A 21,246-nucleotide genomic window follows, 5' to 3' on the forward strand; every position below is an offset into this window, starting at 1 on the left:
ACCTTTTGCTTTTGAAACTCAAAGTACTTTGACTTGTTCATGTTTAGATGGTGCTTTTCAAAGCTCATCCTGCCCAAGTAGAGGGGAAGCTTAAGCTGGTGGGAGAAAGTAAGTAATAGGGAAGTTTCTGTCAGACTTACGTAGGTGTCTTAGAATATATACCTTCTTTCCACTGTTCCCCTGAAGATTTCCTTCTATTTCTACCCTTTTCCTATTTTAGGTGTGTAATCTATGTGTATTATACAGAGTGTATGGCACATAGGTGCTCGTTAAATATGTTTGGGATTTCAGGCTTTGATTTTTAGGATTTGGGATGGACTTCAGGGCAGTAAGATTATGAGTCATCTGCCTGGCCTTTGCCCCCCGATGGGGTTCTGTATACCAGAACCAGTCTTAAATTATTCTCCTCAACCCTTTAATACAACACTTGAGAGCTAACCTGCTGAAAGGAAATATGACCTGATCGTTACTGAGCAGATAAAGGCCTCTACTCTTCTGTATTGAAAAATCATAAAAAGGCAGGAAAAGTTGAGCATCAAAACTAGCCGTAGAGGAGTTCCCGTTGTGGCCCAGCGGTTAATGAACTCCGAGTAGCGTCCATGAGGATGCGGGTTCCATCCGTGTCCTCGCTCAGTGGGTTAAGGATCCGATGTTGCCGCGAGCTGTGGTGTAGGTCGCAGACGCAGCTCGGATCCTGCCTTGCTGTGGCTGTGGCGTAGGCTGGCAGCTGTAGCTCCAATTTGACCCCTAGCCTGGGAACCTCCGTATGCCATGGGTGTGGCCCTTAAAAAAAAAAAAAAAAAAAAGCTAACCATAGATCTGTAGTGATGTTAGTTTCCTCCCTTCCTTAACCTTTCAGAAAGGAGTAGTACAAACTAGTCATGTCTGTGTTCTCCCCTTGACTATAAAGAGAAGGTATTCAACCTTGGGCTGGGTGCTGAGATCTGCCTATTTCTCTAAAAACAGCAAAATCCCTACCCCCAAATAAAGGATGTTAGAAAATGAAAAGTGATTTTCTAAGCAGGCAAGGTGACAGCAAAAGGACCAGCCTGTAGGGTGTGCAGTGCAAGGGGATGTGCAGCTGCCTGACTGCAGTGATGGGGGTTCTACCCGCCTCAGCCAGCTGGGCTGGCAATGTGGAAGTGCTGCTTCTACACCCTCAGTGACTAGTTCAGGCCTTGTCAACCATTTCCATTGTTTGCCAGAGGTGTTTTCACCTGCCCCCTATCAACTCATGTCTGAGTTATTGCATCATTTTCCTGGTTGGCCTCCCTGACTCTAGATCAAAGTCCCTGTGCCATGTAAGCCTACTGGCTTTTCAGAATCTGAGTGCAGTTCATTTTGTGTTCACTGCATCCCAGTAAAACTAAGCTCTGAGAGGACGGGGACAGTTTTTATGCTTCCTTTTTTTCTTAACCCCTTCGTGTTTTACATAAAGTAGAACACATAGTAAACATTTTGATTATGTGGTCAAGAAAGAAAGATATAAACCAAGTAAAATACCACTAATAACAGGATTATGCATCCGGATTTAGCAAGGAAACCTCAAAGACGAACATTTTCCCTCTATGTATGCCCCCACGTTGCCTTGCTGAGTGCCAGGCACATAGTAGAAGTTCTCTAATTGTTGACCACAGAGCCTTAACTTTGTCAGGGATTCTAGGACTCAAGGCTGACAGGGAAGTGGGAACAATGTCAGCACTCCTGCCTACCATCAACCCAGCTCTGACCCCAAAGGAACACCCACAAGGAACAGAATCTTTGTTAAATACAAACGCCTCTCCCCAGATCTGATCCTACCTGTTTCCAGTTCCAGCTAATGATAGCACTCTCCCACCAGCCAGCCGCCAGAGCTTGGAATTACTTTTGACACCTCCCTACTGCATCCAGTTACTGACTGTGTAATCTCTCTCCTTTGTTCCTGCCGCCAGTACCCTGGTTCGGGCCTCATCACCTTTAACTGAGAGGATGGTAGATGCCACCCATCTGATCTTTCCATTACAGTCTGCCTTTTCCAATTCCTATTCACAGACAGCCGGTATAATCCAGATTGGAGCACAGTTGATCATGTATCTTATTTGCTGACTGAAAAAAATCTTTATGAGTCTCCATCTCCTATGGATTAAAGTTCAAATTCCTTAAGAAAACATTGAAGGACCTCCAATGATCGGACCCCGGCCCTCCCCTTTAGACACCCTATTCTGACTACTTCCCTTTCTCTGAAACTGGCCTCTATGTTCTGCTGCTCTTTATGTTATTTCCTGTGTCTAAAACCTCCTTCATTCCCTGACAAAAGGCAACATAGTGCAGTGGTTAAGAACACGAATTCAAGGCAAAGATGTCCTTGATTCCTAGTTTTGCCACCCACTGGCTGTGTAAACTTGGGCACTTTACCTAAAACTCTATGCTACAGTTTTTGCATTTATAAAGTGGGCATGATAGGGCCTATTTCATAGGGTTGTTATGAGGAGCAAATGATAGAATCATTTAGAAGCTAGGCATCTCTACCTTTTTCAAGGCATCCTTTTCTACCCGTCTGCTGCAGTTGTGCGTTCATGCCTTAAGTCCCTCTGGACTGTTTTCTCAGGATCCTTGACAGTTACCTTTGTGTCTCTTACCACTCGGTAACTTAAACGAATAAGTATTTATTAAAATTTTTAGTGAAATATGCGTGAGTATCCGGCTACACAGTATACAGTATCACTCAGTTGAGGACCGTGGAAGGGTGGAAGGTAAGTAACTGAGTTAAGTATTCATTCGAGCAAATGCATGTCATGTCAGCCATGAGCTTGGCACTGGGAATTCAGCAGTGAAGAAGCTCAGACTAAAGTTCAAAGAGCTTCAGGAGTTCCCATCGTGGCTCAGTGGTAATGAACCTAACTAGTATCCGTGATGACGCGGGTTTGATCCCTGGCCTCAATCAGTGGGTTAAGGATCCAGCATTGCTTTGAGCTGTGGTGTAGGTCGCAGGTGAAGTTTGGATCTGGCGTGGCTGTGGTGTAGGCCGGCAGCTGTAGCTCTTGATGGGACCCCTAGCCTGGGAACCTCCATGTGCCATGGATATTGCCCAAAAAGATAACTAGATAAATAAATAAATAAGCAAACAAACAGTGTGTTGAGCCCATGTGTGTTAACCCCAGAGTGCCTTCCTGAGGAGTTGGGGGAGCTGTGCCCTACGCAAAGAGGCCGCTAGAGACAAGTCTTAAAGGTTGGACAAGATCACTGTCACCCAAGAATAAGTAAGGGCCTGCCTCCAACTCCGTGGCATGACTTCACTTTATCCCCATCTCCTTCTCCCTTCAGCCAAGATCCATTTGCCACCCCTCCCCCAGCATGGCTATATTGCTGTGGCCACATTAAAATTTGGCCCCAGATGGAGGATGAGTGAGGAAGCCGTTGCACCAATATAACTGACCAAAGCTGCCCAAGGCCCTAGAAGGAGGAAGTGGATAAGGGCCTTATCCAAAAGGATGCAGCAGCCTCAGATCCTTCAGGGAGCAGGAGCTTCCTCCCTCCTTCCCCCACCTCTGACCAAGTCAGTGTGCCCGGCAGCGCGGCGGCTGTGGGGGACGGGGGGAGGAACTACGGAACTGTGGGCTAGAGTGGAGATGTACAGACCAGTTGGTGCGTGGCTGCACTATGCCAAGCAGAAAGCAGTGGTGGCTTAGACTAGCATGGTGGTGGAGGAAATGGAGTGAAGCTTCAAGAGACATGGTTGAAAGGCAGAACCAATAGGATTTGGTGATAAACTACTCTCAAGAAAAGGGAGGAGTCAGCTTTTCAGCCATAAGCATCCCCCCCAGGGTGGCCTCACCCCCTTTCTGGCAATCCTAGAAACCATATGCGTCCAGGGCTTATAATCCTTTACTCTGCCTACCGCTCAGCAAGAGGGTTTCAGTTTGATAAGGAAAGACTTCCTGTGGTGGAATTGAAAGGAAGAGGAAGGAGCTAACCCATTCCTGCCTAGGAGGTTGTTGGAGAAGGAAGATGGCCAGAGCTTTGTGTCTACTTCATGCCCTCTGGCTTCTGGAGTGGGTGCAACTGCTCTTGGGACCCGGTGCTGCCCCTCCAACCTGGGCCTTGAACCTGGACCCAGTGCATCTCACCATCTACACAGGCCCCAATGGCAGCCACTTTGGGTTTTCATTGGACTTCTACAAGAAGAGCCATGGCAGGTGAGCCCTGGGGGACTGCCCCACCATCACTGCTTCTGTGGGTCTCCAGATCCCCATATGTGGTAGAGGTTGAGCAAAGTGACTTCTGGAGTCTATTTGGACTGAGTTCCTGTGGGTACTGGGGAGGGACCAGCTTAGGTGAGCGTTAGCGAGGGGCACCACTGGGGAGCTGGGCACAGCAACAACAGAGGAAAGACAAATTTGATGCCTTATTTTTTTTTTCCCCCCAAAAAAATTTTTTTTTGGAAAATGACCCACTCCACCCTCATCCCCTCAAAATATAGAAAGCAGCACATGTCTGGAGTTCCTGTGGTGGCCCAGATTGTGGGTTCGATCCCTGGCCTTGCTCAGTGGGTTAAGGATCCAGCATTGCTGTGAGCTGTTGAATAGCTGTGGTGGGGTCGAGACTCAGCTTGGACCCCGCGTCGCTGTGGCTGTGGCATAGGCCGGCAGCTGTAGCTCTGATTGGACCCCTAGCCTGGGAACATCCTTATGCCTTGGGTGCGGCCCTAAAAAGGAAAAAAAAAAAAAAAAAGAAGAAGAAGAAGAAGAAGAAGGCAGTGCATGTCTTAAATTGACATGCAAAACTATGAAACTGTCTACCCACCGCTGCCCTGCTTTTCTACCCCATTCCCCTTATCTCCAGCAAAATTACACATATTTGAAAAGAAGCACTAGAGCATTCATGGTTGAGACTGATCAGGCTGAGAAGTCAGACTGCCAAGATCAGAGTCCTGGCTCTTCCTTTCTAGAGGGAAACTACCCTGAGCTAGTTATTTAGAGGTGGACACGAACGTCCAGCTTCAGGGAGGGGCAAATGGCAAATGACCTTCAAGTATCAGCCCCTGGGGGAATTTCCTCTGCCGAAGAGAATCACCTCTGCTAAAGTTAAATCCCCTTCTCAATGACTGATCAATGGAGAGTGCTGAAGGTGGAGAGGGGTTAAGGGTGCAACTCTCTCACCTCAACTTGGAACAGTTCTGAAGGGTCATTCTAGCTCCAGAATTCCCAGGGCATTGGCCCGTAGCTGTTATTGGGCTTGAAATTGAACTTGATTCCCTCCTCTGCCCACTCCTGCTTCTTTCCACACATATTGGTTTCATGGACACTACCTAGTAAACATTCTGCACACTTAAAAAAGTATAGATTTTGTGGGAGCATTTGTTATGTATTATTTGGCTGGCACCATGCTGAATGTTCTTCATACACTTTCATTTGTTTGCTTGTTTGTCTGTTTGTTTTGGCCAGGCCTGTGACATGTGGAAGTTCACCAGCCAGAGATCAAACCCATGCCACAGCAGTAACCTGAGCTGCTGGAGTGTCAACGCAAGGCCCTTAACCCATTGGGCCACAAGGGAACTCCCTCCTCATACATTTATTTCATGTACTTCTCCTGACAGCATTTATTGGTTGGAATTGTCCAATAAATAAATAAATACATGGCAGAGCTATGATTTGAGCCTAGATATACTAGAGTCCTCAGAGATGTCAGCACCCCACCACTCACTTTAGAGATGCCCACTGGCTTATTTCTTCACCATTAAAACTAGCTCTCAGGGAGTTTCTGTTGTGGTGCAGCAGAAACGAATCTGACTAGTACCCATGAAGATGTGTGTTCTGTCCCTGGCTTCACTCAGTAAGTCTGGGATCCAGTGTTGCTGAGAGCTGTGGTGTAGGTCACAGACGAGGCTTGGAGCCTACGTTGCTATGGCTGTGGTATAGGCCAGCAGCTGCAGATCTCATCCTGGCCCTCCAATTCAGCCCCTAGCTGGGAACCTCCATATTCCTCGGGGACAGCCCTAAAGAAGCAAAACTAAACAACAACAACAACATCAACAAAACTAGCGGTCAGGGGAGTTCCCTTCGTGGCTCAGCGGTTAACAAATCTGACTAGGAACCATGAGGTTGCGGGTTCTATCCCTGCCCTTGCTCAGTGGGTTAACGATCCGGCATTGCCGTGAGCTGTGGTGTAGGTCGCAGATGCGGCTCGGATCCCACGTTGCTGTGGCTCTGGCGTAGACTGGCAGCTACAGCTCCTATTAGACCCCTAGCCTGGGAACCTCCATATGCCGTGGGAGCAGCCCTTGAAAAGGCAAAAAAAAAGGACAACAACAATAACAAAACTAGCTATCAGGAGGGGATTCGATAATGTAATAGTCTCCAGACAGAGGTATTAGGGTGGCAGGTGTTGGGGAATGCAACAGGGTGTACAGAGTTTAGGAAGTCTCTTAGCAAGGATATCAGACCCCTCCTGTTCAAATTGAACCAAATGGTTATAGTCTCAGCTTTACCTTTAATTCCCTGGGTTACTGTGGGTATGTCGTTTCCCTCTCTGGAAGTCAGTTTCACTGGCCATGAAATGGGCAAAATGTTGGGAGTTCCCGTCATGGTGCAGTGGAAACGAATCTGACGAGGAACCATGAGGTTGCGAGTTCAATCCCTGACCTCGCTCAGTGGGTTAAGGATCTGGTGTTGCCCTGAGCTGTGGTGTAGGTCAAAGACTCGGCTTGGATCCCTCATTGCTGTGGCTGTGGCATAGGACAGCAGCTATAGCTCCGATTCGACCCCTAGCCTGGGAACCTCCAAGTGCCACGGGTGCGGCCCTAAAAAGCAAAAAACAAACAAAAAACCGTTGGCCTCGATGGTCTGTGAGGTCTCAATGGGGAAAGATGATCCAGTGACACCATCCCCAAGGCACACTGCCCTTCCACGTAGCGCTTCCAACATGGGCAGCGCTCACCCAGCTTTTTTACGCAGCGTATCCATCGTGGTGGGGGCCCCGCGGACCCTGGGCCGCAACCTGGAGGAGACCGGCGGCGTTTTCCTGTGTCCCTGGAAGGCCAAGAGCGTCCAGTGCGTCGCGCTGTCCTTCAACCTCGGTGAGTCCCGCGCAAAGAGGGAAAAGGAAAGGCTAGAGGGAGGAGGGACAGCTGGGCTTCAGCACCCTACCCCTTCTTGTGCCCTCCAGATGATGAGACGCGAAACGTAGGCGCCCAAACTTTCCAAACCTTCAAGGCCCGTCAAGGACTAGGGGCGTCGGTCTTAACTTGGAGAGACAACGTTGTGGTGGGCGCCATGGGACAGGGCTCAGCGAACTGACGGAGGGTAGGGACACGTGGAGGGGGGAACCCAACTCCCACCCCTTCCCCACTCTCCTGCGGCCCTTCTTCAGGCCTGCGCCCCCTGGCAGCACTGGAACGTCCTAGAAAAGAACGAGGAGGCTGAGAAGACACCTGTAGGTGGCTGCTTCGTGGCTCAGCTCCAGAACAGCGGCCGCGCGGAGTTCTCGCCCTGTCGGGCCAACCTCTTGAGCCTGGTTTACGTGGAAAGTAAATTCAGTAAGTTCGGCCTTCCGTTCGGGCTCCTCCCATTCGCGGCCCTGTAACCCCGCCCTGATCTCATCCTTTCCCCCAATGCCTCCAAACCCTGCTTTCCATCTGGTATCGCCCACTGGCCCAGCTCCTAGCTCCACCCTGCCCCCCCCCCCCCCGACCTCGCGCTGATTCAAGGCCACGCCTGTGAATCACTGTGGCTCCGCCTCCACATGCTTCCGGCCCCGCCCCGCCCCAGGCCCCAGGCTCGCTTCTTGATCGGTTGGGTCCCTTGCTGACCCTTCCTCCTTGCCTCCTCTAGATGACAGGCGCTATTGCGAGGTCGGCTTCAGCTCTGCGGTCACTCAGGCGAGTAGAGCTAAAAGGCGTGAGGGCGGCTCCCAAGTAGGAGCCCCTCTCACCTCCAGGGTTTCCCTTTCAGGCTGGGGAGCTGGTGCTTGGGGCTCCTGGGGGCTACTATTTCTTAGGTACGTGCCCATCCGTACACCTCCCTCTCTTCTCTCGGCCCGGGTAGAGTCCACGCGTCTGGGACCCCACACCGACTGTCGCTCGCGTCCTAGGTCTCATGGCACGGGCTCCAATCGCCGATATCATCTCGAGTTACCGCCCAGGCACCCTCTTGTGGCACGTGCCCACCCAGAAGTTCACCTTCGACTCCAACCTTCCTGAGTACTACGAGAGCTACTTGGGTAAACCTGCCACCTCCCTTCGAGGCTTCCCAGCGCTCTGCGTCACCGCTGGTCAGGTTTTGCCCCCGCGGGAACTCCCTCATGCCAACCCCAGCGGGCCAGAGCCAGTGCTAAGGCGCCTCCAACCTTCTGCCCTGGCTGTTCCTACCGCCCCCCAGCGGACCTCCCAGTTCCCATTAGCTCCATCTGGCTTTCCCGCCCTGGATTCGTTGCGCGGCCGAGGGCAGGTCTTGACCTTTGGGTGGCCTCATTTGTCCCATCTACACAGTGCAGTGTTTGGACTGGGTGATCTCTGAGTCCCCTCTCCTCGCTTTTGGCGCCCTTCCTGCTTCACCCTCCCGCAAAGACTTATTCTCGCCTTGTCTTCAGGGTACTCGGTGGCTGTGGGCGAGTTCGACCGGAATCCCAGCACCACAGGCAAGACATTCACTTAGTCAGGGGCGGGGTGTGGGGAGCCCAGCCCGGGAAGGAGCACCTCCAAACCCCGCACTGAAACTCCCGGTTGTCCGGAATGACGGGTGGGAGGTAGGTGGTAGATTCCAAGGACCTCACCAGCTGGGCCCGGTTCTCCCCAGAGTACATCCTCGGTGGCCCCACCTGGAGCATGACCCTGGGAGCGGTAAGCGCCCTCTGCCCACCGCTCAGCGACCCGAAGCCACTGATTTCACTCTTCAGCCCAACACCCACCCACCCCCTGCCCCGACCTCCTGCTCTTCCCCTGTGGGTGCAAAAATGAAACGTTCCTGTGCGCTGTCCAAACAGGTGGAAATTTTCACCTCGAAACACCAGAGGCTGCACCTGCTGCAGGGAGAGCAGGTGAGAATCAGGTCCCGCTAGGGGTGGCCAAGCCTGAGGGATTGAGACCCTAGACTGTTCAGCAGGACATGATGGGGGCAAAGTCTAAGGAGGGTGCTGAGACCCGTGGCAGAAATTAAGGTGTGCCTCATCTTGTGCAGGTGGCTTCATATTTCGGGCATTCGGTGGCTGTCACCGACGTCAACGGGGACGGGTGAGGTGCCAGGCGCCCCACTCCTGCCCAGTTGTGTCCCCACTTACCAGAGGCGTTGATTGCCCTGGGTCGCCTCCTTTCCTAGCCCTCACTCCCACGTGACCCCGGGGTGAGGCGCTGAGGATGGGTGAGATTTGGCTCTGGCCGGCAGCATCCCTTTAGTCCGCCCCACGTTAACCTCGGTCTGCAGGAGGCATGACCTCTTGGTGGGAGCGCCACTGTACATGGAGAGCCGTGCTGACCACAAGCTGGCAGAGGTGGGGCGTGTGTACTTGTTCCTGCAGTCTCGAGGTCACCACTCGCTGGGCACCCCCAGCCTCCTGCTGACAGGCACACAGCTCTATGGAAGATTTGGCTCAGCCATCGCGCCTCTGGGCGACTTGAACCGGGATGGCTACAATGGTAAGGGAAGGGAGGAACCCCCTCTTGCTGCAGAGGGGTTTACGGCCACAACAAAGACCCTGGATTAGACCTTGATGGCAGTGGGAGCCGGGAGGGGTTTAAGCAGGAGAGACTTAAAGGAGACCCATTAGGATTTATTCGCATTAGTTCAGGCAAGAGATGGCGACTGCCTGGATGTGGATTTTGGCAGTGAACTTAAGATGAGGGTGATTTCGAGATATTTATTCCTTAGATGGGTAACTGGATGTGGGGCTAAGAGAGAGAGGAGCTGGGTGGGTGCTGGTGCCCTTCACTGCCTGGAACTCACATACAGCGGGCCTGGGGAGTGAGATGGGCTGGGGAAGATCCACAGTTCAGCTCTGGACCTTTTGGATCCTGAAGGGCTTGGGAGCATTAGGCAGACACATCCAGAGAACAGCGGGGTGAGGCTTCCCCCACTTCCAGCAGAGAGCTCTGAGTGGGAGGTGGGGGTTTAGGGTGGTCCTGGGAACTTGCAAAGTGTGAAGGGGCCCAGGACCGAGCCCTGGGGAGCGAGAGCATTTAGGGAACATTTAGGGAGAACGTGAGTCCAGAAAGGAGGCAGGAATGTTCAGAGAGGTGGGAGGGAAACCAGGAGGTCTGATGGCTCGGAACTCAAAGGAAGAGGGCGATAAGCAAGAGGAATGCAGCTCTGGATGCAGCTGAAAGGTACAATCAGATGGGGCTGGAGAAGTAAGTCTCCACGGACTTTAGCAAGAAGGAGGTCATTGGTGACAGTGACAAGAGCCGATCAGAGCTGGGTAGAAGCCAGAATGCCATGGGGCAAGATACGAATGGGGGTGAAGAATAGCCAGGAGAGACAGCTGTCTCAAGCAGTTTGTGGAAGGAAAGAGAGAAAAGCTGATTACTGAAAGGAGATGAGGGTCGGCAGAAGGTTATTTTACTTTCAAAGAATATGGAGTGGGTTGAACGTGGAGGAAAAGGATATTGTGGGGCAGTGGGGGACAGGGTGAGCTGGAGGAGGGTCCCTGCAACGCCTGAGGGATGCAGGTGTGGGATGCTCAGCCCAGTGGCAGGTAAAGGAGGGACGCCAGGGTCAAGGAGGGAAAGGGGGGAAAGCTGGGTGTGGAGCTAAAGCACAACAGTCGGGCTCCTTCCCTTTGTGCAAGAAATACGGGGCTGGGAGCTGGACTGAATGGAGAAGCTTTGAAATAGATGCCAAGCAGAAAACCCCGAGGGACTTCTGGGCAGCACTGAGGTCCCCAGTGAAGGCTAGAGGTCAGGAATTCATGGTGCCTGATTATGGTGGCTTCTGGCCAGCCTTGCCCAGGACTGGCAATGGGGCAAGATGACTGAGGATATGACAATTGTGATCAAATGGTCAGAAAAGAAGTGCGGTGATGAGGGAGCCGAAGAATAGGTGACAGTGGAGGCCGAGTGGTCTATTTGGATGACTTTGTATAACTCTAGCAGAAAAATCAACGAAGATTTTCAAAAGAAAAAACTGCCCGGAAAAACATCATAAATTCAGAAAGGAAAAACAGAGCATACATATATATACATATCATACATATATATGTGTATATATGTGTGTGTGTGTGCATATATATATATATCTATATATATCTCAAAGATCTCAATTCCCATCACATGCAAAGAATTCTTACAAATTAATAAGATTATGATCGTTAATAAATTTTCAAGGAGCTCCCACTTTGGCACAGTGGGTTAAGAATATAACTCCGTGGTGTTCCCCGTGGTGGTTCAGTGGAAACACATCTGACTAGTAACCATGAGGTTGCAGGTTCGATCCCTGGCCTCGTTCAGTGGGTTAAGGATCCGGCATTGCTGTGAGCTGTGGTGTAGGTTGCCGACATGGCTCGGACCTGGCATTGCTGTGGCTGTGGTGTAGGCCGGCAGCTGTAGCTCCAATTTGACCCCTAGCCTGGGAACTTCCATATGCCGCAGTTGTGGTTCTAAAAAAAAAAAAAACAATCTAACTGTGGCGGCTTGGGTCACTGTGGAAGGAAGCTCAGTTTCCATCCCTAGCCTAGCACAGTGCGTTAAAGTTCTGGAATGGCCACAGCTGCAGCTGCAGAGTAGGTCACAGCTTCAGCTCAGATTTAATCCCTGGCCTGAAAACTTCCATATGCCATGGGTGCAGCCATAAATAAATAAATACATGGAGTTCCCATCATGGCTCAGCAGTTAATGAACCCAATTAGTATCCATGAGGATGCAGATTTGATCCCTGGCCTCACTCAGTGGGTTAAGGGTCTGGCATTCCTGTGAGCTGTGGTGTAGGTCGAAGATGCGGCTTGAATCCTGTGTTGCTGTGGCTGTGGCACAGGCCAGCAGCTGCAGCTCTGAATCAACCCCTAGCTTGGGAACTTCCATATGCCCCGGGTGTGGCCTTAAAAAGACCAAAAAAATAATAATAATAATACAAATACAAATAAAATTTCAAGAGTGATCTTAAAAAGTCATCAGTGATGACAAGCCCATGTGGCTCTGGGTTTGCATGACAGGAGTAGAATGGGATGAAGACCCTCTCAGGGGAAGATGGGACCAAATATTTAATAGGTCTTGATTAATGCAATCTCCTGGGATTCCATTTTCTCATCTAAAATGGGAATAATAATCCCAATTTTCAAGAATAAATGAAATTGGGCCCTCCCGTCTTGGCTCAGCAGTTAACAAACCCAACTAGCAACCATGAGGAGGCAGGTTTGATTCCTGGCCTCACTCAGTGGGTTAAGGATCTGGCGTTGCTGTGAGCTGTGGTGTAGGCTGGCAGCTGTAGCTCCAATTAGACCCCTAGCCTGGGAACCTCCACATGCCGCTAGTGCGGCCCTAAAAAAAAAAAAAAAAGACGAAAATTAAATGAAATCATGTCAGTATATTTTCTCAGCAGAGAGTGAGGGCTGTTACTGTTTTTACAACTATTGGACTTGATGGGTCTCCCTCCATCTTGACTATAAACTCCCGGAGGGCGGGGGTGGGGGGGGGGGCGGGGGGGGGGGGGGGGGCGGGGGAGGCTGGGCAGCCGCCTCCTAGACCGGGACCTTTACATTCCTCTGCCGGCCCCCTGGGGTCACCCCAGAGAAGGAGCTCTGGAAAGTTTTTCTGGTCTCTCTGGAGAGAATGGATAATAACCGCCCCTCCCTTTCTGCTCTTCCTTCCAGATGTTGCCGTGGCCGCCCCCTATGGGGGTCCCAGCGGTCAGGGCCAAGTATTGGTGTTCCTGGGTCAGAGTGAGGGGCTTAACTCGCAGCCCTCCCAGGTCCTGGACAGCCCCTTTGCCGCAGGCTCTGCCTTTGGCTTCTCCCTTCGAGGTGCCACAGACATCGATGACAATGGATACCCAGGTGCCTCTGCATTGCCTCCAGCTAGATAGGAGGGACCAAGGGGCATTAGCTGGAGATGCCGAGGGACCCAACCAGGGGCCCATACCTGACCTGGGGCCCCACTGAGGGCTCTGACCTGTCTGTGGGGCTGGGGGCCAGATCAGACCTCCCAGAGGAGGGGGAGTGTAGGAACTCCTGGCCAGATGAAATGAAGACCTCATAGCCTTGCTAATGAACAATCCTGACAACTGCCTTCTTCCCACTATGTCGATAGACCTGCTGGTAGGAGCTTACGGGGCCGACAAGGTTGTCGTGTACCGGTGAGCACTGGCTCCAGGGGCGGGGGTGGGGGGGGGTGAGGACCACCCCCCCAGAGGAGACCACGCCCAGAGGGGGCCTCGATGGCAAGCCTCCCGCATCCCATCAGAGCTCAGCCGGTGGTGACCGCCACTGTCCAGCTGATGGTGCAAGAAACCCTGAATCCTGCTGTGAAGAATTGTGTCCAGCCCCAAACCAAGACACCAGTGAGCTGGTAAGGAGGGCGCGGAGCAGGCAGAATGTGGTACCTCGGTAGGGGGCCCCAGCTCCTGATCCCCACGCACATCTTTGCAGCTTTACCATCCAGATGTGCGTGGGAGCCACTGGGCACAACATTCCTGAGAAGCTGCGTGAGTGGCACCATGGGGACAGGGGGAGGTGGGCCCGGGCTCCCCTGGAGGCTGACCAGGGAGACCCTGACCCTCCCTGCCTGCCCTGCCAGGCCTAAATGCCGAGCTGCAGCTGGACCGGCAGAAGCCCCACCAGAGCCGGCGGGTGCTGCTGCTGGCTTCCCAACAGGCGAGCACTGTCCTGGACGTGGATCTGAGCTGGAGGCAGAGCCCCACCTGCCACAACACCACGGCCTTCCTCCGGGTACGCCCAGGCTGGGAATGGGAGGGCTGAGAAGGGGAGCCCTCGGCCGTCGGGCTGGAGTCTGCAGGGGTGAGTCTGGGACACACGTGGTAGGGTGCAGGCGGCCAAGTCAACCTGATTCTTGCCCCCTCTCTAGGATGAGGCTGACTTCCGGGACAAGCTGAGCCCCATCGTGCTCAGCTTCAATGTGTCCCTGCAGCCGGAGAAGAATGGCGACGCCCCCATGCTCATGCTGCATGGAGACACCCACGTTCAGGAACAGGTAAGGGGTGCGCAGGTACTGGCCAGGGAGATGCAGGACCCCTGCCAGAAAGTCAAGGTTAGAGTTAGTGTCCAAATCGTGATTACTCTAAACTGTAATGAAAACCCCAACGTTTCAATATCCTCTAAACCCTCATGTAAACCCCAAATGTTGATGTCACCTCTAAACGCTGATATAAACCCTACAGACCCTGATGTCATTCTCAGAGCCCTGATATTGTCCCAAACCCTGATGCAAACTCCAAAGCGCTCATGTCATCTCAAGCTCCAGCTCCATTCGCAGACCTTCCAATTCCCTAAATGCTGCTGTGACCGCCCCCCCAACTGTCCCACATGCCCCCAACTGACCCACACTCCTGATGTGCCCCCTCTAGACCCGCATCATCCTGGACTGTGGGGAAGACCAAGTGTGCGTGCCGCAGCTCCAGCTCTCGGCCAACACGTGAGGATCCGGCCGGCTCCACCCCGCCCTAGCCCTGTCTGCCTCCACGACACCCCCCGCCCCCCCACCCCCCCGTGTCCTGATTCCCCGTCCTCGGCCGCTCTCCTCCTCCCAGACCCTCCACTTGCACCTGGGTCTCCTCGGCTTTACTCCCTTCTCCCCACAGGACAGGCTCCCCACTCCTAGTTGGAGCTGATAATGTGCTGGAGCTGCACGTGGACGCGGCCAATGAGGGCGAGGGAGCCCATGAGGCTGAGCTGGTTGTGCACCTGCCCCCAGGTGCTCACTACATGCAGGCTCTCAGCAACACCAAGGTGAGGCCCCCACTGTGGGGGTGGGGGGGCATTACCCGGGGCCTGGGAGGCACAGGAATCGACTCTCCTCTCCCACCTGAGAGCTCCTACTTCTCTTATGTTTTCCTGGAATTTTTTTTCCCCTTTTAATTTGGAAGAGGAGAATTTGCTAATAGCATAAAATTCAAGAACTCGGTTATAAAACCTAAACCAAAAATGGCTCGAGAAATGGGAGTTCCCATTGTGGCGCAATGGAAACGAATCCGACTAGTGTCCATGAGGTTGTGGGTTCGTTTCCTGGCCTCAAACTGTGGGTCGGGGATCTGGTGATGCCGTGAGCTGTAGTATAGGTTACAGACTCAGCTCAGATCCCACGTTGCTGTGGCTGTGGCATAGGCCAGCATCTGTAGCTCCCATTCGACCCCTAGCCTGAGAACTTCGACATGCCTCAGGTGCAGCCCTAAAAAGCAAAAAAAATTTTTTAAAAGCTCAGGAAATAAATGCTAACAGGAACCTCTGTTAACATTTGCTGGATTTCTTTCCAGTATTTTTTTCTCGACATTGTCATTTACATAGGTGTATATTTATATTTTATTCTATTGATGTAGTTTATAACAATGGGACTATATACTCCATGTAATGTTTTGTGGTTTTCATTTCCAAAAATAAATTATTAGAAAGAGGAAGTTCCCGTTGCAGCTCAGGGGGTAAGAACCTGACTAGTCTCCATGAGGACTTGGGTTTGATTCCTGGGCCCACTCAGTGGGTTAAGGATCTGGCGTTGCTGCAAGCTGCAGCAGAGATCACATATTCAGCTTGGATCCCTGTTGCCATGGCTGTGGCGTAGGCCAGTAGCTGCAGCTGCCATTCCACCCCTAGCCTGGGACCTTCCATATACCAGGCCTAAAAAGAAAAAGAAGAAGAAAGTGCTACGTTAATACATAAAAAAGACGCGACAGTCCCTTGAACTCCCACCTGGAGAAACTCCCCTCCCCACCCGAATCCTCCCCTCCCTGACTTTTGAAGGGAACTTAAATCTATATGAGGTGCTCTATGATAATCTTCTCTCTCGGGACCGCCTCCCCGAAGAGCTTCGAGAGGCTCATCTGTACCCAGAAGAAGGAGAATGAGACCAAAGTGGTGCTGTGTGAGCTGGGCAACCCCATGAAGGGGGACACCCAGGTGAGGCCACCAAGTCCTGGATGCTGGGTCCCTTCGCCCAGGGGTGGATGGACAGCTAGGCTTTAGGGGCTGGTTTGGAGTCAGGTGGCTCTGATCTGGAAGCCTGGTCCTCCCACTCCCTAGCTGTGTGTTCTTGGGTGACTGACTCCCTCTCTGAGTGGGATTCTGAGCAAAATGGACATAAGAACAGTGACCTTGGCAGGGAGGCAGCGGGAGGGACTGGGAGTTTGGGGTTAGTAGATGCAAACCATTCCATTTAGAATGGAGAAGCAATGAGGTCCTACTGTACAGCACAGGGCACTATCTCCAGTCTCATGGGATAGGACATGATGGAAGATAAGATGAGAAAAAGAATGTATATGGGAGTTCCCATGGCTCAGCAGGTTAAGAACTTGACATAGTGTCCATGAGGATGTGGGTTCGATCCCTGGCCTCACTCAGTGGGTTAAGGTTCTGGCATTGATACAATCTGCAGCATAGGTTGCAGATGCAGCTTGGATCTGGCGTGGCTGTGGCTGTGGCATAGGCCGGCAGCCACGGTTCCGATTCATCCCCTAGCCTGGGAACTTCCACGTGTCACAAGTGCAGCTCTAAAAAGAAAAAGAATATCTATCTATATCTATCTATGTGCCTGGGTCACTTTGCTGTACAGCAGAAATTGGCACAACGTTGCCAATTTTTTAAAAAAATCAAAATAGAATGGTGACATTGGAGGATGAGGACTGGAGGCCACCGTCAGAGCAGGGTGCCCAGAGCGGGCATTTGGGTGGTGACTTGTCCCTCCCCGCCTCTCAGATAGAAATCACGATGTTGGTGAGTGTGGGGAACCTGGAAGAGGCTGGGGAGCACGTGTCCTTCCGGCTGCAGATCAGGAGGTACCAGACTGGGAAGCACTCCCTTCCCCTCTGACCCCCTCACGGAGATCCTCAGATGCCCTGCACACACCAGGGGCTTCTGGCCTGCCTGCTCTTTAGACTTCCCTGTTCCCTTTCTCTCTCAGAGACTTGTGTCTGAGTTTTGGAGCCGTAGAGGAAGTTCTTTTCCAGGTCTAACTTTGGTGTGGCCTGCTGTTTGTGGATTTAGCGCTTCCCGAGCCCTCGGAATTCTGGCCCGGCCCCCGAGAGTCCTGATGTTCCCTGGGCTGGTGTCCCTGACCTGTTTCCCCTCCCCACCCCCCACCCCCACCCCCCAGCAAGAACAGCCAGAATCCAAACAGCGAGACAGTGGTGCTGGATGTGCAAGTCCGGGCAGAGGCCCACCTGGAGCTGAGAGGGTGAGCGGCCAGGATGGGAAAGGGAGATGGCAGGCCGAGCCCCAAGGCTCAAGGGGTCCTGGGCGAACCCACACAGGCAAGTCAAGGGGTCAGGCTCACTCCGGGGGACCTTGCAGGAACTCCTTTCCAGCCTCCCTGTTGATGGCAGCAGAAGGCGATTGGGAGAACAGCTCGGACAATTTGGGCCCCAAAGTGGAGCACACCTATGAGGTAGGGAGGAGCCTCGGGGCCCCAGGCTGGGTTGGGAGGGTCCCCGGAGCCAGTCTAGGTGCTGAACCTCCTGCTAACATGCTGCCGACACTACCCCGCCAGCTCCACAACAATGGCCCTAGTACCGTAAGTGGCCTCCACCTCAGGCTCCACCTGCCCGGCCAGTCCCAGACCTCCGACCTGCTCTACATCGTGGACATACAGACCCAGGGAGGCCTTCAGTGCTCCCCGCAGCCCTCTCCCAACCCCCGCCAGGTGAGAGCCTGGGTGGATGTAAGAGCCATGGATGAATCTCCAGCCCATCAACCAAGGTCCCTCTGGGAGGGCGAAGAGAGGGGCAGAGTTCGGGACCTGATGGCCTCTTTGCCTCTCCAGCTGGACTGGGGGCTGCACAGCCCCACACCCTCCCCTGTCTACCCAGCTCATCACAAGCGGAATCGCAGACAGGCAGTCCTGCCAGGGCAGAAGCAGCCCTCGAGTCTTCAGGATCCAATTCTCCTGGTGAGCAGGCGCTGTGGTCTCCAGCTGAGGCCCCCCTGCGTCCCAGGGGCAGAGGGGATGGGAGGCAGGGAGAGAGAGGTGTGGGCGGGGTGAGGTGGGCTTTCTGTGGGCCGCTTTGGTCCCACAGAGACCTTCCAGGGAATGTGAAGGACTGTGCCAGTCTTGTGTCCGGGGTGGGGTGGGGTGGAGGCCACTTGCATTCTTTAAAATTTCCAGGAGTATCCGCTGTGGCGAAACGGGGTCGGTGGCGTCTTGGGAGCACTGGGATGCAGGTTCCATCCCCAGCCCGGCACAGTGGGTTAAGGAGCCAGTGTTGCCGCAGCTGTGGCTAAGGCCACAATTGCGGCTTGGATCTGATCCCTGGGCCGGGAAAGAAAGAGAGAAAGAAGGAAAAAGGAAATGTAGGAAGGACGGAAGGCAGGAAGGAGGAAGGAAGGAAGGAAAGAAAGAAAGAAAGAAAGAAATAAAGATAGACAAGAAAGAAAAAGAAAAAAGAAAGAAAGAAAGAAGAAAGAAAAAAAGAGACAGACCGCGAAAAAAGACTAAAGAAACTAAGGCATGAAAGAAAACCAAGAATGAAAGAAAGAAAGAAAAAACAAAAAGGTTTTCCAGTACATTAAAAAACAACTTGCCTCAGCGGGGTTGCAAAAAGTCTGGGCGTGTGTAGAAGGCTGCGTGACTGAGCCCCTTCTTCCCGCCCTCTCCCCGCATCTCTGGAACAATGTGAGCAACCGCCTTTAGAGATAGAGTCAGAAGCTTGCATCTGAGGCCTTTCCTGAGGGGAGGCCCAGCTGGAGCTCCCCGCCCCCAGCCCCCTCCGCCTTGGGTCCGGCGGTGAGAGGGTGAGGGGTCAGGAGGGGCTGGGGACCAGTGCCGCATCCCCTCAGAGCTGCGACTCGGCGCCCTGCACCGTGGTGCACTGTGACCTTCCGGAGATGGCGCGTGGGCAGCGGGCCATGGTCACATGCGCGGGCTTTCCTGTGGCTGCCCAGCCTCCGCCAGGTGGGCCGGGATGCGGGGGCCTAGCGTGCTCTGGTGGGGAGGCAGGGCTTGGGGGGGTTGGGGGGAGGAGGGGGGCAGGTTTACCTCGGAGGAGATGCGATTAAGCCCGCAACGCGTCTCCCCCAAGGGAGTCTGGGGCTGGGACTCTGGCCGCCAACAGGCCTTGTGTAAATGGCTCTCACCGACGCCCCATCCAGAGACCCCTGGATCAGTTTGTGCTGCGGTCACACGCTTGGTTCAACGTCTCTTCCCTTCCCTACACCGTGCCCGCCCTCAGCCTGCCCAGCGGGGAAGCTCAGGTGAGGGTGGAAGGCCAGCGGCAGGAACCAGACGGTGGCCTCCCCACTGTCCGTGTCCAGCAGGGTGGGACAGGGGCCTCCCTGGGTCCCAGGGGTGGGACAGGTAAGTGGCTTGGCTGGGGGTCCCCCAGCCAAGCCGGCAAGGTTGAGTCTTTGGGATAAGCAAGGGTCCCCGCCACCGAGGCGACGCCCGTGTCTCCCCTCAGGTGCAGACACAGGTGCTTCGGGTCTTGGAGGACAGAGAGGTTCCACTCTGGTGGATGCTGGTAGGCATGCTGGGCGGCCTGCTGTTGCTCACACTGCTGGTCCTGGTCATGTGGAAGGTGAGGCATGGGGGGCCGGGGCGCCCCCTGCGGTCACCTCCCCAGGGAGTCAGAGAGAGGTGGTGGCCCCCGTGGGGGACCCTGGGCTCATCTGATCTCCATCTCTACTATTAGAATGTCATTTTCCAGGGAGTTCCTGTTGTGGGCTCAGCGGGTTCAGAATCCTAGTAGTCTCCATGAGGATTCAGGTTTAATCCCTGGCCTCAATCAGTGGGTTAAGGATTCGGCATTGCTATGAGCTGCGGTGTGGGTCACAGATCTGGTGTCACTGTGGCTGTGGCTGTGACCTAGGCCAGCAGCTGTTGCTCCAAGTCAACCCCTAGCTTGGGAACCCCCATGTGCCTCAGGTGTGGCCCTAAAAAAACAAAAGCCCCCCCCCCAAAAAAAAGAGTATATCATTTTCCAGAGGACCTCGTCCAGGTCACAGATCCCTGGGAGACATGGCACCTGCAGTTCTAGGGCTTTTAGACCCATTCCCCCCCTGAAAGCAGGAGCCCCAGGGACTGAGTCCTGCCTGCGGGAATTGCCTGGCCGCTGAGGACAGGGCTCATCGCCTCCCTGTCCTGTCCTTCCCTGGCCAGAGGTGGGAGACCCTGGTCGGATCTAGACTCTGCTTCCCACTCCTTCCCAAGCCCCGGCGAGTCACTCTCTCCTCTGCTCCTGGAGAATCCGTGGGCTGTTCTAGACTTGCCCAAGCATCGGAGCCCTGGAAAGCCAAGGCGCTTTTAGGGAAAACTACACATGAGACTTAGAATCAAATATATACTATCATGGGCCTGAGTCATGTAGAGACATAATCATCAATACTTAAGAAAAATTCAGGAAGGAAAAACCAAAACATTAAATTTTTTTTTTTTTTTTTGTTATGTGCATTATCTCTAGATAGGGAAAGGCTTCCGTTTGATCATATAGTAGAGTTTGTATTCTGTGCTGGTCCAGGAAGAGGACCTGGTGGCTGGCTGGTGTCTAGCATCTGGCCACCACTGTTGCTCTGGGGTCTAAAGATCACCTTTACACCCTCTGTCCCCCACCCCCAGTGTGGCTTCTTCAAGCGGAATCGGCCACCCCTGGAAGAATCTGATGAAGAGGAGGAGTGACGCTGCAGCCCACACATCTCTGTTCCTGCAGAAAGGCTGCATGTGGTGACTGCCCTGTCCCTCTTCTCCAGCCAGTGCCCTGCGAGCTCTGCTCGCCCATGAATTGGAGCTGTTCCCTGGAGGCCTCCCGATGTCCTCCTGCTCCCATCAGAGCTGGCTCACCCCCCTTCCTGCTGCCTAATAAAGAGGCTGAGCCCCAGCTCCTAGCATGCTGCCTCCTCTTGGGGACAAAGGAGAGGGGCTGAGGTGATGTTTGGAGTGCAGATCTAGGGCTGGTAGAAGTGTGAGCAGAGAGGGTCTCTGCCGGGGCAAAGGGTGCAAATTACTGCCTTTGGGGAGTGTCCAGGAATAGATAGCAGGGGTGAAACAAGGGCGAAAGGGGGGCAGAGCCTCCAAGTGAGACTGGGGGCGATGGGATGTCTGAGGGTAGCTGGGTGGGATGGGGGTTGGGAACATCAAAGAACGTGGGCTGAGTCCCTGGCGGCAGGCTTTAAACAATATTTTTTCCCATAATTTTG

The 21,246-nt window shown here is 53.4% G+C and overlaps 1 protein-coding gene across 1 annotated transcript; it reads left to right on the plus strand.

Moving 5' to 3' along the window:
* The first annotated feature begins 804 nt into the window (after nt 1-804).
* ITGA2B (integrin subunit alpha 2b) lies at nt 805-20,927 on the plus strand. Its single transcript, XM_047758951.1, is given in 31 exon segments — nt 805-4,175; nt 6,933-7,054; nt 7,144-7,241; nt 7,348-7,513; nt 7,809-7,855; nt 7,929-7,974; nt 8,068-8,196; nt 8,566-8,613; nt 8,772-8,815; nt 8,959-9,012; nt 9,153-9,205; nt 9,396-9,607; nt 12,772-12,954; nt 13,208-13,253; nt 13,361-13,465; nt 13,546-13,601; nt 13,694-13,845; nt 13,982-14,107; nt 14,481-14,548; nt 14,715-14,862; nt 15,931-16,023; nt 16,819-16,898; nt 17,216-17,296; nt 17,413-17,506; nt 17,609-17,761; nt 17,882-18,007; nt 18,895-18,972; nt 18,974-19,009; nt 19,207-19,308; nt 19,515-19,631; nt 20,669-20,927. Coding segments are annotated over 31 exon segments (3,111 nt in total). The 5' UTR covers nt 805-3,987; the 3' UTR covers nt 20,729-20,927.
* The last annotated feature ends 319 nt before the right edge of the window (nt 20,928-21,246 follow it).

The sequence above is a fragment of the Phacochoerus africanus genome, chromosome 14 (assembly GCF_016906955.1).
Source record: "Phacochoerus africanus isolate WHEZ1 chromosome 14, ROS_Pafr_v1, whole genome shotgun sequence".
Classification (NCBI taxonomy): domain Eukaryota; kingdom Metazoa; phylum Chordata; class Mammalia; order Artiodactyla; family Suidae; genus Phacochoerus; species Phacochoerus africanus.